This window comes from Eleutherodactylus coqui, chromosome 11, assembly GCF_035609145.1.
Source record: "Eleutherodactylus coqui strain aEleCoq1 chromosome 11, aEleCoq1.hap1, whole genome shotgun sequence".
Lineage (NCBI taxonomy): Eukaryota > Metazoa > Chordata > Amphibia > Anura > Eleutherodactylidae > Eleutherodactylus > Eleutherodactylus coqui.
The window spans coordinates 108,236,794-108,251,277 of record NC_089847.1 but is presented as its reverse complement, the minus strand read 5'-3'; the positions used below and the strand labels follow the sequence as shown (position 1 = coordinate 108,251,277).

General features: G+C 43.2%; 1 protein-coding gene across 2 annotated transcripts in view; it reads left to right on the top strand.

Moving 5' to 3' along the window:
* Positions 1-13,951, top strand: part of KIF18A (kinesin family member 18A) — a 91,590-nt gene extending 77,639 nt beyond the window's left edge. The window contains exons 15-18 of one of the 2 annotated variants that reach the window (XM_066583230.1): positions 7,053-7,371; positions 8,173-8,277; positions 10,141-10,253; positions 11,478-13,951. In XM_066583230.1, coding sequence (XP_066439327.1) covers positions 7,053-7,371; positions 8,173-8,277; positions 10,141-10,253; positions 11,478-11,620 — 680 coding nt within the window. In that variant the 3' untranslated portion in view covers positions 11,621-13,951. Of the gene's footprint in view, positions 1-7,052; positions 7,483-8,172; positions 8,278-10,140; positions 10,254-11,477 lie in introns of both variants that reach the window. The other variant, XM_066583229.1, reaches the window with a different exon arrangement.
* Positions 13,952-14,484: the final 533 nt, after the last annotated feature.

Below are 14,484 nucleotides of genomic sequence, written 5' to 3'. Positions count from 1 at the left end.
TGGGGGGGATACATAAAATATATACATTATACGATAGGACCTTTTGGTTATTGACACCATTTGCTAAATTGCTTGCTTTTTCTTAAGTGCAATGGGTTGATACAAATATTTTGCTTAGAATTTAGTAAATAAAACTTTGAAATTGCCGCATGCTCTATTGTATCATGAGACAGGTTTCAGCTGAAAACAGTTGTGTGTGCTATAGAATATTGTTTCCCTTAAAGACTACAGACGACTTTTTGGGACATTGTTTTCCCAGCTTTAAATGCTTTGATTTGGTCATAAATCGACTTTATGGATAGTTCAGGAGAGAGTGTGATTGGAGACCCAGCTCAGTAATGCATTCCACTGGCAACTGCTTTCTGCAACTTGTTATATACTGTGATACAAAGAAGCTGCAGAAGCCAAGCCGTGCAAAATGTGTAAAAAATACTTTTCAGCCAAAAATACATGCATTTAAGTTATTAAAAAGCCTAAAGTTTTCCGTAGCCTCAAAATCGTCTTCATAAATATATAGACTTAAAAACTACCATCTGGGCCGTGTTTGTCCGCAGACCGTACACCCAGGACAAGGTATGAATACCTTTACTGTCCATGTTACAGAAATCTCCTGAAGTCCTGTAATGTTCGGATTGTTTAATTAGTAACCTTGTTCCTGGGGACATATTTAACGTGTAAACAAGGAGCCTGTCTTTCTTGGCCTATACACTGAATATATGAGTGTGAATGGAACCTAAAAGTTATAAAAGAACCACTATAACGGTACCTGAACCTGCATTTTTAGGTTTTTGACCCAATCCATACCTAAATGCTGGACTTCGCCAAGGGTGTCAGCCTTTGCATTGCAAAGGTTGAAATTCCCTGTCAAGGTCCGGGGCATAAACTGACATGGTGTGGATCTAGAATCCGCAGAATGTTTCTGATCCGTGCCCATATAACTTGTATGGTAAATACTGCATTTACAGACTTTGTGGAGGCACCCTTGGGGATGTTCATTATTTTCTGATGATTTAGGTGCAATTTCTGCTAATCCTTGCCTGCATATTTGGCACATCTGTAACAGCAACACGACCTTTGATTCTTGATCTTTTTTTTTCTTTTGTAACATGCATGTCAGATTTAACCCCCCCCCCCCCCCCCCCTCCCGCGCCACAACCTACACCCGCGCCACAACCTACACCCGCCCCACAACCTACACCCGCCCCACACTCACATCAAATTTGAGAAAAACCCTCCCAAAGATGTCACTTTCTATGGTAGATTTTGAATTACCCCCTTAATTACCGCTTTATTTTTTGTCTATGTAGCTGTATGACAACTTGTATTTTGCAGGACAAGTTCTTTTTGTATAGGAACCAATATCTTTTACATGTATGGAATAGTAGGGTTATTATGGATGTGACTATAATGTGTGTAGGGTTTTTTTTGTTCTTTTTAATATGTAAAGCCTTGTGTAGGGGTGAAAGGGCTTTTTAATTAAACTTGAATTTATTTTTTAAACGTTTAGATGCTACGGTCAGTAAAGACTGTGACCTCTACAGGATTAAATGGTGTAGAGGACTGATTAGGTGGGCAAAAACACGTGACAATTGCAGAGCAAATATGCCTTCTGATTGATGATGGGTGATGCATGGACAAAAATTCATGTATCCCTTCCCTGGGACACACAGACACACAGAGACACAGGATTATGGCACAGCTTCTCCACTCTGCTTTCCCCTCCTGCTCTGCTCTGCATATCTTTCGAAAACTGCCAGCTGTAAATTTAGTATTCCCGACCCAACTTCAAACAGCTGTAGCTCCAGTAACTCCTTGTGGGGGGGGGGGGGGGGGGGGGGGGTTAATCCCAACAGGTGGACATACCCTAACGTGTCATCAGTTTGTTGAAACAGCGCATACTCTTTTTAACACCGTGATCACAGGGCACAGACAGTGACCAAACCAACTCTGCTACCTCTGTGCTCTTTATCCTGTAGCTTCAATAAGGGGTCGTAGTGGAAGATCCTGCAGCGTCCTCCTAGTCAGGCTACAGCACAGATTCCCTGCAGACCTATGGAATTGAAAAGCCATCCGATATCTGCGTCGCCTTAATTTACCAGTAATGTATTAATTTAGTACATTTATCAAGGGGGATGTTGGGGGCGGGAAGGGGAGGGGGTCTGGTACAGTCAGCACTTAGAGGTTGGTACCCTGAAGCCATCTATATTCCTGTCGGTCAGTACATTCCTGCACTCCGTGGGCAATAGTTCTGCAAATAATTAACCCTAGAAAGAAGCTTCGCGTAGCGCGGCACCAATGCCAGGACTCTGCCATGACGATGGGCAGTCGTATGTGATGAAGTTGCTGCTGCGACTCTCCGTAAACTTTTTTTTTTTCTCTTTTCTTCCCAGTTTTAACCATTTCCTTGCACATCACTTGCTTCGACAACAGGCACAGATGAATTTACGGCGCTAATATTTATTTAGTTGCACAAATGTAGGTTACCACAGAGACCATGAGTATGAAATTCACCCACACTGCTCCTTGTGACATTACTGATGGGTAGCCATAGTTACCCCAGGCAGTCCTGCCTACTTGTTGTAAAGATTTGCTGCATATATGAGTAATACTTTGCATGTGATGTTGGTGATTATTGGCCTTTGTTATCAAATTAGTATTCGCTTTCCTTTTTTTTTCTTCTTCACAGCCGTATTCAAGGCTTTCATAAGTCGAATCTTGTGCGCCGTTGTCTGAATGATGCAAGTTTTTTGTTAATGCAATGTACTTTTTTGTTTTGTTTATTGAAGGCTTTCTGCAATCCTGATGTATCTCACATGAATGGGAACACATTACTAATTGTACTCTTATTTTTTTGAGCTAAGTTCTCATTGTGCTATTTTGTGACAAACTACCGCCCCCACTCTTTATCCTTGATTAAAATGGGGTGGGGGAAAATGACGTGCAGAATTAGGTTTTCTCTACAGTTTTCAATAGTGTTGAAAGAGGCATAGGTAAGAAGGGGGCGGTAAAATGCACAATCTTGGGAAATTAAATTATTGGTTTATATGCCAGATATGAGGTGGTACAAGTGGAGAAGCGAATGGACCGGGCGGGTAGAGATGGTAATACGAGCAGCAGCCACTGACAGGGTAGGTATAGTCCTATAGACGTAGGGGGTTGGCGTCCTCTGATATAGGCCACATGCATAGGCGATGTGATCAGGCATACTGGTTGAGATCGCATGATGCCAGCCTGACTCTTCCAAACAACTTTTATTGTAACAAAAACTATCCAAGCTTAAGGCTGAAGTAGACGGAGAGGTGGCTTCCTGGGAATAATTCAGTCTCTCGTTAATGAGTTTCTCTGAGCGACTGTAACTTTATCGTTGAGGCGCCAACCACTGGAATCGCTGCTTCCCAAAGACAGCTATAGCCTCCACCACTCAATGTGCTTTTTCAGCATCCTTATAACATTTAACCAGCAGCGTCTTCCAACCAGCATTCTGTGCTCTAGTCTGCTTGCAAAACCCGCCAATTCTACATATATCTCCTCAGACATCTCTTCTCACGAGACTGAGTCGCCCCTCTGAGCACCAGATCAGAGCCCCACCAAAACTTCTTTAGCGATATGTGAGGTCTTGCTGTGTGTAGGCAGTCTTCGGGTATGTTCCCACATGACTGGTAACGCGCTAAGGCCATGGTCACACGGGGCGGATTCCCGACGGAAATGTCACGGTTTGGCCGCAGCAAAAAAACGCAACATTTCCCTCGGGAGAACCGCTGCTTCAAAACCCGTGGCGGTTTTGAAGAGGTCTGGCCGCTTGCTCTACCGCCACGGCCGGCACTCTCCTAGAGGAGAGTGTGGCCGCAGCGGGAAAAAAATGGACATGCTGCGGTTGGCAAATCCGCGCCGCAGCGGCGGTTTCTGCCAGATTTGCCGTCCCGTGTGGGCGAGATTTTTGAGAAATCTCGTCTTCATGGCTGGCTAATCCCGGGATTAGCGGCCACATGCGGATTTGCCGCGGCAAAATTCCGCACGGAATTTCCGCAGCAAATCCGCCCTGTGCGAACCCAGCCTTACAGCTGAGACTCCGTCCAACTGTGTCTCCTAATTAGATCTTGATTAGCAAGATTGCGCTTCTATTGCCAGATGTGGCTCTACTACAAGCGGTGACTGTTTGGTGGGAACGCACCTATTGTCTCCCTACGTCAGTAGCTTGTAGCCGGGTGGATCCATCAATGCATTTACACCATGGCGTTCATGCTGTGCGGTTTTCCTACCAACATGTGATTTGTGTCAAAGGTAGACGAGGCCTCAGATTAACTCATTCATTAACATTCTCCTGTCTGGCGCCATTTTTAGACCAAGTCACATTAATGCTTGCACCCCGCTGATTATGGTAAACGTTACATGAGATAGAGTGGTACATGGTTCACAATATGCTCCCATATTCATCAACCTCACCCAATGTGATCAACAGCCGTAGTTATCAAACACAGGACTACGGCTCTGTTCATACTAAACAGAAGTCATTACACCTTTTGCCCCTTACGTTTTCAAACAAAGTTTAGAAGACCAGAGACCCCGTTGACGTTAAAATGTGAAAACTTTGACAGAGCCCTTGATCGGGTCCATTGGGTTGGGTTTTACGTGGGGGTTCATCGGCTTTCTTGTGTTTTGTAGACTGCACTATTTTTGCCTCCATAAATCCTGGAAAGGCTTGTGTAACCGCTGAAGGAGGATCTGAACTTGGAGCCCAAGATCCCGGGAATCAGCTCCATGTTACTACTTGTCTCATACAAGCCTCAGTCTGCAACGCTCAATTACTTTCTTGCACAAGAGGCTGAAATCTGTTTCTAATAAAAATCTTGTTCTTTTTCATGAAATATTATCTATTAACTGACGGAAAAGCTGTAGGGTTGTAATTTTCTATTTATTTTTTGAGATATGGCTCATTTCAGACAAGCCTCGTTAGTGTTCACACAGACCAGGCACCAAGTAGTCTTTTTGGTCTTTCTTTCCGCCACCTCAGAAATCATCCTGCGCTGTCCACTTTAGCTCTTGTTTCTTTCTCTTGTAGATGGTTGCCTGTAAATCACTTCATGTCATTGTGTCAAAATACTGAGGAAAGGAAAACGGTGCAATTAATTTCACACATCTGATGATCTAGAAGTTCTCATAATCTGCAACTTTTTTTCACAGAGAAGTGTATGATCTCCAGCTTCAGCAGACCAGAACGAGATGACTGAGCAAAGGCATTCAATTCTTAAATAAATTGTGTGTGGATGGATATATTTTGTGTTAGCTATTTTTTTTTTTGGCCTCTTTATCATTGCATTTATAAACTTTCGTATCAACACCTAATAGTACAAAGAGTCTAGATTACCAGAGATTTTTGATGAAGACCTTTTTTTCTACAGCATTCAATAACTTAAAGGGATTATGTTGCAAAAACATTATCACTTGCCCACAGGATAGGGGGTAAATGTATAATTGCTGGGGGGGAGGGGGGGGGTTCGATAGCTGGGTTTCTCAGGGACCACAGAATTGTTACACCCCTAACTCATGCTAGTGGATGAATCGGTAGTGAGCATGCTCAATTCATGTTCATAAGTCCAACGGAAGTGCATGAAGCGCTTGAGTTGCCATAGTTGAGATTTTCAAGTTTGCATAACATTCAGAAACTTTTATTGGTTTTGAAGGCTATGGAAACCTTTTGTGCATAAGCAATCAATACACATATATCTAAATTCCTGCAGAAAACAAAGGATGTACTTCAGTTTTTTTTTTTTTATTGAGTTTTCATTTACATGTATTTGGAAAGGCTAATACATTACTTGCTTTTCAGTTCTACATTCTAGCCTCTGGCTGGTTTCTCATGAAAGGGCAGAAGCACAGCCCCTTACCTCTCCTCTCTTCTTTCAGAGGCTGTGTAGCCATGCCCACTTAATACTATGCAATGATACTGCCCCCCCCCCCCCCCCCTTCTATTTACTAGTGAGGGATAGATTGGTGGTGATAGATCAGATAGCACTGCATTAATATCGAGAACACTTTCTCTAGATCAAGTCACGAGGTAGTGGGAGATGAGCTGGACTAAATGCCGCCTAATTGTTCCAAGGGTAGGTGGGGGGAGAGGCAGATGATCTGGACCAAGACCACAGCCTAACAAAATACTATTACTAGTAGAAGGTGCAGCATTCTAGGGCATAGTGTTGGGAGATGCGGGAAGATGCTGTCTATCTCAGCAGTCCCTACTGTCATACAGCTTTATGTAATAAGGTTTCCTTCTGACGTGTCACAGGTTTTGTTATCCTCTTATACTACTTATAATTTGGAGTGACAGTAACATATGCGCTTACAGATGACTGTGTGCTGATTCCCTTTCACTGCAGAAAATCCCTGAGTGGTTGTGTCTCACAAATCACTCACTGTGTAATGTGCCCCCATCACAGCATTGAAAAACAGGCTAGGGGAGGGGCTGAGAAGCAGCTGTCCATTTACTTTCATTGACAGATTTTGCTAATACGTCAGTCCTCCAGTATGAACTGCCCTGGAAAACCATGCAAGCATAAAAACCAAATATTCAAAACTTTTTTTTTTAATGAAAGCCAATTACAAAAAGACTTAATTTCCAAAACTCATTAATTAAAGGGGTTGTCCAAGTTTTATTGTAGGAGAACATACTTTTACAGAAAAAAAAAATAGAACACCAAATCGACATATATGCATCTATCCCCGCTCCTGCTGTGTCCTGCACTGGTGCTTCGTCTTCCGCTGCTGTGTTATTGGCTGCAGCGCCTAGAAGGTCCCGTAAACTGGCTGAGGCAGCCTTTAAATGTGCGGGGGGGACCCGGAGCAGCGGCATGGGGACACAGCAGGAGCACAGAGAAGTTGACTACATGCCGATTTTGTTATTTCAGTGCATGAGAAACATACTTTTACTGAAAAAAATATAACTCTGACCACCCCTTTTAAAGAAGAAGAAAGCGTGCAAAAGTGTACAAAGGCTTTAAGCCAAAATGACATACAATACGTTCCCTTTCAAGCTTTCTTCTTTTCCCATTTTATAGATGCTGCTTTGATGGCTGTAAAGGAAAATCTTCCTCCGAAGCCCGTAGAGGTCGTTCTCCCTCGCAAGAGGACCAGAAGGAAACTAATGGATTCTCCACAAGCTTCTGAAAATGTCGGAGCATTCCAAGTTCCCAAAAGCAACGATGCCGATGAGTCGATGACCGAGGAGCTCACCCCCATCGTTTACACCCCAGATTGTGCCAATAAAACGATCACCATTACTAAAGAGATCGGACAGAACCTGCAAAGCACCAGCAGCTTTATGGCTCATGACAAGGATGTGCAGAAGTTGGGCTTCACGTTTAACCTAAAGCCCAGGTCTGAGCAAGTGGATATGAACTCTACTGTTATCCTCTATCAGGACAGCAGTAGCCTCAACGCAGATACTCATGCCAAACAGATTCCACTTCCTAATAGCGCACTGCAAAGGTATTTGTCTCCAAGTAGATACTTCAGGGAGGCCTTTGCTGTTGTCATTTCCTCAATACACGCCACCATCTAAATGACCAAACCTTCTTGCCAATTTTGCATGAGCGCGGGTCTCAAAGCTTTTTTTTTTTTCTTCTTCTTTGGGCAACTAAAATAAGTTTTGCTGCATTTTTGTTACTTTTTTTTCTAGTATTATGAAGGATACATTTGTAAAAAAAGAGAGAGGAAAAAAGTTTAGCAGAAGCTTGTGCTCCACTTTTGTCATAAATGACGCATAGACTAATTTGGCGCTGGATTTGGGTATAGATTGGGTTGATGCAGGCGGTGTTTTTATCTGTTTAACTTGTTTTTTTCTTTTTTTTATTGGTGGGGGCATATAAAATGGATGACAAAACACTTACTTATTTTCAGGGTTCTGGCCGCTAGACACTCAACCTATTGGGCTACTGCTTGACTGCTATAGCAATGTACAGTGTCCTTTAACATGATGCAGGTTTTAAGCCCAGGACCGTGTGCCGTACGTTCATCACCCCTGAACGGGTTAAAGACTTGTAGAGCCACACAGTTTAGCCATCGTACTTACATTTCATACTGTATTGGGCATGACACCCCCCCCCCCCCCCCCCCCCAAACAATGATTTGCGCATATTATACTTGCCCTTATTAATGTGAGCAATCCATCTCTTTCAGACTAGGACTACCATCTTTATTGAACAAGAATCTAGGAAAATTAGGTGAAAAGCCGTCCTACATGGGAATGACCTCAGCAGCAGAAAGAAAGAGAAAGTTATTAAGGTGAGATTACAATTCTTGCACTTTCACGATCTCATGGCTTTTATGTAATGACATAACTTGTATGGGGTTTAAAGAACGCCGAATACCCTGTTCTATCTTTGACACAGTGCGGTAAGAAAGGACATACCTTATGCAATAGGGATTAGCTTACAACCGACTCACTGCAGTTGCATAGTCTTTGTCCCATCATGTTGTTGACCACAAAGGGGTATATCCTCCGGTATTTAGTACAACAGATGAAGGTTATTTTTTTTTTAATTAAATAAAAAAACATTTAACAAATGAAAGAATTAGATAAATCATAGTTTGTGTATAACATGAATTATGCCATTGCTGCCTGTTAAATCTGATATCTGGTTTGAAAAATCCCTTATTGCAGAAAAGAAGGCTGAGAGGAGACTTAATAGCTGTCTACAAATATCTGAAGGGCTGTCACAGTGCAGATGGATCAGCCCTATCCTCATCTGCACAAGGAAAGACTAGAAGCAATGGGATGAAACTGAAAGGGAAGAGACACAGATTAGATATTAGAAAGAACATTCTGACAGTGAGGGTGATCAATGAGTGGAACAGGTTACCACAGGAGGTGGGGAGTTCTCCTTCAATGGAAGTGTTCAAACAATCTTTACATCTCACTGGATTCACACTACTTTATGCAGATCTATTATTGTCACACATTGTTACATAGTGGCCGTCATGTTAAACATTAAAGAGTACCTGCACTTTCACATTGGAAAGCTTATGCCCCGTCAGCCATTTTCGACTACTTACAGACACTTAAGACGGCCCTGTAGTGCTATGTAAACACTATATAGGGCAAGAAGGAGGAAAAAAAAGTAATAAAGCTGCCGTAAACAACTGTCTGAACATGAGTGCTCCAGTATGAAAGTGCAAGTACTCTTTAAGCGGTTATCCAAACCTATTTAGACCAATGCTTTGACTAGGGGCTTTTTCACACCAGCATCAGAAGTAAGGTTTGGTGCCATCTTTGATTTCTACTAAGATACTGGATAAAATTGCGCTGCACGAAGCTGTTTCGTCCTATAGAATTCCAGCTGGTACTTGAATGGACCCAATTATAGTCAATGGGTCCGGTTGGTTCCGTCCTAACACCGTTCCATTCAGCCAATGGGTTCAGTTTTCCTGCTCCCAAAATTGAACAGGAAAACAGACCTAATCGTGCCAATTTGAACAAAGTCTAACCGTGCAGTTTACAGAATTTTCTTAAAGGGGTTTTCCGTGGAAAATACTATTGATGACCTATCCTCAGGATAAGTCATCAATAGTTGATCTGCTGGGGTCCATCGCTCGAGCCACTGACTGATCAGCTGAGCGGGCGCATGACCTCAATCCCGCAAATACACTGAGGTCAGAGCGGAAGTCTTTGCGCTGACCTCTATGTAGTGGCCGGCACTTGTAACTGCAGGCACAGCTTGCTTTGATTTCACTGAGAGCCGTGCCTGCAGTTACAAGCGCCGGCCACTGCACAGAGGTCGGTGTAAAGACTTCCGCTGCTTCAGCTCCGACTTATGTGTACTGGCGGCACTGACAGCATGCGCCCGCTCAGCTGATCAGTCCTGAGCAATGGACCCCAGCCGATCAACTATTGATGGCCTATCCTGAGGATAGGTCCTCAATGCTATTCTCCATGGGAAGCCCCTCTAAGTTAGGCTCAAAGACTTTGTAACAAATTAATTACACTGAGTTTTTCATTCATTTATTAATGTTACCAGAATGTTGTTTGGGTGTTAATCTCTCTGCGTATCTTGTGCTGCACCTGCTCATATACCGGATGCACAGAATACCAATCCTAAAAATGACATTGACCTCTGCTTTATATTTTATTCTCTGCTACGTTCCCAGTCTTGCCGCCGGCAGCGCCGTGAAAGAGGAGAAAATGCAACTTCCTGTACCAAAACGTATCAAGCAGGACGTCCCCATCGAATGCAAAGCGCTGAGAGTGAAAAGGGCAACAGGTGAGCTTGAAATGATAAATTATGATATTAGTCTTTCACTTCTGACTGTGCGATAGAAGCCTGACATTTTCCAGGTTCTCATCCTAATGGCTTGTTGCTGTAATCAGTCATCTCCACTATTTTCTTACTCTGATACGTCCTTTATGGTCGGGTTTCGCACAATTCTCTGTTCTAAAAGATTTGTTTTTTAAAACTCCTTTTCTCTCTTGTGTTGTGTGACATGGGAAGTTATCAGGAGCGACGTGTCTTCTGTTAGCAGTTACTGCAGTGCATTATTAGAGCTTGTAGGGTGCTGCAGCACACTGGGGCTCACACATGTGAGTGACTACAGCTAGTTTACTTCCATTGGGTTCTATAGAAGCATGCGCTTCCTTGCAGTTGTTTGCACGGAAGAGAAGACCTCGCAGCTGCTGCTAACCGATTGGTGCTGCTAACAACCTGTTTTTGTATTTTCATCCTTGCCTTCCAAAAGCCATACTATTCTTAATAATATGTATTTTTTTCTTCTTTACCAGTTCACCAACAGAGCCTTATGAGAACTTGGTTGTAGCAAGTTGAGCATTAGTTTTTGTGCTACATTTGACCTTTTTTGATTACTTTTTGCTCAATTTTCAATGAGCGATGTTTAAATGAGTTTTCCAGGACTATTGATGAGCTATCCTCAGGACGGCACTAGAAATAGGATAGCACTGTCTGTATTGAAGTTTCCCAATTTGTTGCTGCCATTGAATTGAGTGGGAGCCGCCCCTGTAGTTCCAAACCAGGCAGCTGCAATATGGACAGCGCGATCCGCATCTAGTAAAAGCCCCGTACAACCCCTTTCAGGTAAAAAGACATATTTCTGCTCCCATACTTGAAGCTGTTGTGCTAATATACAAAGTAATTTGCTATTTGGGGTCACGTTATGAACAGTGGTGTTCCAACCGCTGGGACCCTCCCCAAACCTGACAGCGGGATGTCCTCCAGTGAGTGCAGTAGAGGTTGCACGGGCGTTTTGCCACTCCGCTAACTTTCATCTCCATTTGTTGTTAGAGTTGAACATTGTCATTGAATTGAATGGAGCAGCAGTGCGCCTACACCACTCTGCTTCGTTCCGTCCTCAGGATCGGTGCGCAGCCCAGCAGTTGGACCCAGATGATCATAAAATGTATCCTCTGTCCTGTGAATAATCCAGTATAGGATTCTATCCAGTGTGATTATATACATTTTTTTTTTCTCTTGCAGGCTTATCAAAGAACAAGGACAGCAGCGCACAAAGACGTCTGCCCAGAAGTATTTCGGAAGGAAATGTAGCCGGCGCTAAAAGGAAACCTTTCTCATTCCTTGAATCGTCTCAGCAGCTTTTACGAGCCACAAAGAAAAAATAGCCTCCCACATCTGGAACGTATTCTCTCGCCCGACGACTCGGAAGCCTTGTCGTGTCTTACCAAAATGGATTTCATTTGTACAGAAACACGAAGTAACTTGTACAATACTAACCCACGTCTTAACGTGTCATTTGTTTTGAAAATTTGTGTTAATTTAATCCGTCCTTACACCGTGCCAAGTCATGGACGTGAAGAAAGCGCTGCCGGAGTTTGCTTGGAAGATGTCCGAGTGGGTTTGCTAATTTTGTAGGATTTCTTGCATTCCTGTGTACTTGCAGCAGAGGATCGATGTCATCTGCTTCCATTAACATGCACAGGCTACGCGGAATTTAATTTGCCTTTTGGAAGTCGAATATAGCCATTAGACCCCCTTCACACGTGTCTGATTTGACACTAATTGCCACATGGATTCTGCATCTAATCCAATGACCAGTCGCAGCCGTGAAGGTGGATTTTGCCGCTCCACTTACATGCTACAGTAAATTTCCATATGGATTTTTGTCCACACAGTAGAAAAAAAGTTGCTATGGAGGCAAGTAGCATGCTAACTATTTTGGACAGAAACCTCTATTGCGTGACAGTGGGGTTAATCCTCTTGTGACTCTACTGCTTACCCACAGATCTGAGGGGCGGGGCATAAGAATACGGCCATGCTCCGCCTCATTACGCCCCATACTAGGTAAAACAAATCAGTTTTGCATAGTGTGTTCCTGTGAATGTTTTCTATAACCAGGTATATCAAACGCAGAGACTACTGAATGGGGAAGGTACAGAACTACAGGTAACCTTTGTGGAAATGTCCTACTTCATGGATAACCTTCAATACTTGCTGTATGGTCTTGCAGAAGATCGGATAGTAGCTCTTACCCCATTTAGCCCAACTTCACATTTTAGTATGATTTGGAAATATTTGCAACTAGAGCCAATTAAATTTTTGCCATTGTGGTTAGTTCATAGTTTGCTGGCTAATACTGAATTGACCAAATTGGCTCCAGAGATTCAAGTAGAATTTAAAGAGATATTCCTGCAAAAGTTATTTGTAGTGTATCTGTAGCCACAATCACCCGCTTCTGCCAATTCCTAGTCACGGGGTATGAGAAAGCTATGGTGCTGTTTACCAGTAGCTCTGCTCATGCCAATGGAGAGGAACTGGGTGGTCAGCGGTTACTATTGCGCCTGATCAAGGCGGCAACAATTGCACTATTGGGGGGAGTTCTGATCAACTTTTCCAAAGACTGGCTTGTCCTTCGTGTTAGTGTTGCCAGGGTTGCAAATCTGTTCTTTAATAGCCCCCCCAGGATCTCTGCTACCCAGATACAGATACATGACAGTTTGAGTCATGAGGTAAAGGGGTTGTCCTACTTGTAGCTATTTAACTGCAGGAAGCACACAGCTCCCTACAATGCGCAGTGGCCTGAGTTGGTACTGCATGCCGAATTCCATTCACTTAAATAGGACTCCTACACTTCTAGCCCGGGCCACTAAGCGATGTACTGAGGTGTCTGCTTTCTGCAGCAAAACAGAAGTGGGACAGTTTCGTTAAATGGAGGGGGGATTATATTGGGCTTGATAAGCAAAAAGTCAATCGTCAGGTTTTGAATGGAGTTGGGCTTTAAAGAAAACTTGCTTGCGAAAAGAAATATAGGTTGACTTGTCCTTTCCAGAATCGGCTCCACTCTCCTTAGGCTATGTTTGGTACTGCAACTCCGTTTTTCGTTCAAGGGAATGAGCTGCCATGAACCAACGGACAAGAGTGGCGCTGTCTGACCGTAGATTCCACCCGGCTCTGCCCTTGCTATGATGCATCTTTCACCTATAGTATATAACATCACTCTCACATATAAGTCCTCTTCCCACCGGCCTCCCCTGCTGATAAGGTGCACAGAGAGCAGATGTTCTTAGGAAAATACTGACAATTTTCAGGCTTCCGCGTCACATTTTCCTTCTTGTATTTGAGCAAAGTGCCTTTTGTTTCCCTTTCACTGGGAATGCATTGTTAGACACGGACGACTCATGCAAAGACTTTTATTGGCAGGCAGGATTTCCCCACACATTGTGGTAATGTAAAAAGCATTAGCGTTATAGCTGGAGATCCCAGCACCAATCCTACAAGTTTAAGAGGTTCCTGTAAGCCATGGTTAATACTAATGGTTTCTGTGAATGATCATTACCAACGCCATTTTATTTTTAAGCTGTAAATACCGGTTTTCTGTGTTCATATTTTGTGTGTGTACTATACTTGTACAGAGCCGTCCTGTAAATAGCCTGTTAATAGTCTCAAATATGTGGGACGTTTTTATAGTTATGATTAAAGTATTTTTCATCTCTTGATCTCTGGGTAATTGGTGTTTTGAAAATACATATGCAGTATAAGGGCTCACACACTTGCTTTTTTTTTTTTTTATGCAAAGGTCAATGGATTTTCTAATGTTAAAGACGCGTCGCAAGTTTGTGCTTTGCGATTTTAGTGCGATGCATTTTTAACATTAGAAAGTCCCGTTGACAATCGCGTTAAAAAAAACGCAAGTGCGTGGAAGCCCGAAGGGTATATTTGTGTCTCACTGCCTCGAAAATTAAAGAAAATCTTTTTTTGTAAATGGGATATTTTAAGGCCTTGTTCACATGGGTGACACGATATCGCTGCGGTTTCTCGCGGTTATACCCAAATTTTGTAGAGCTTGAAAGATAAGCCCTACCTCGAAAATAAGCCCTAGCTGTAGAGGGGGAGGGGAAAGTCTACATCACCTTTAGAAGCACTGTCTGTGGCTCTGCATGGTCATTTTCCCGGTTCCCGACACTGTCCTTCTGGCTGGTGATTGAAAAATCCCCGCCTCCTGGAAGCTGCGGCTATGATTGGCTGGCGC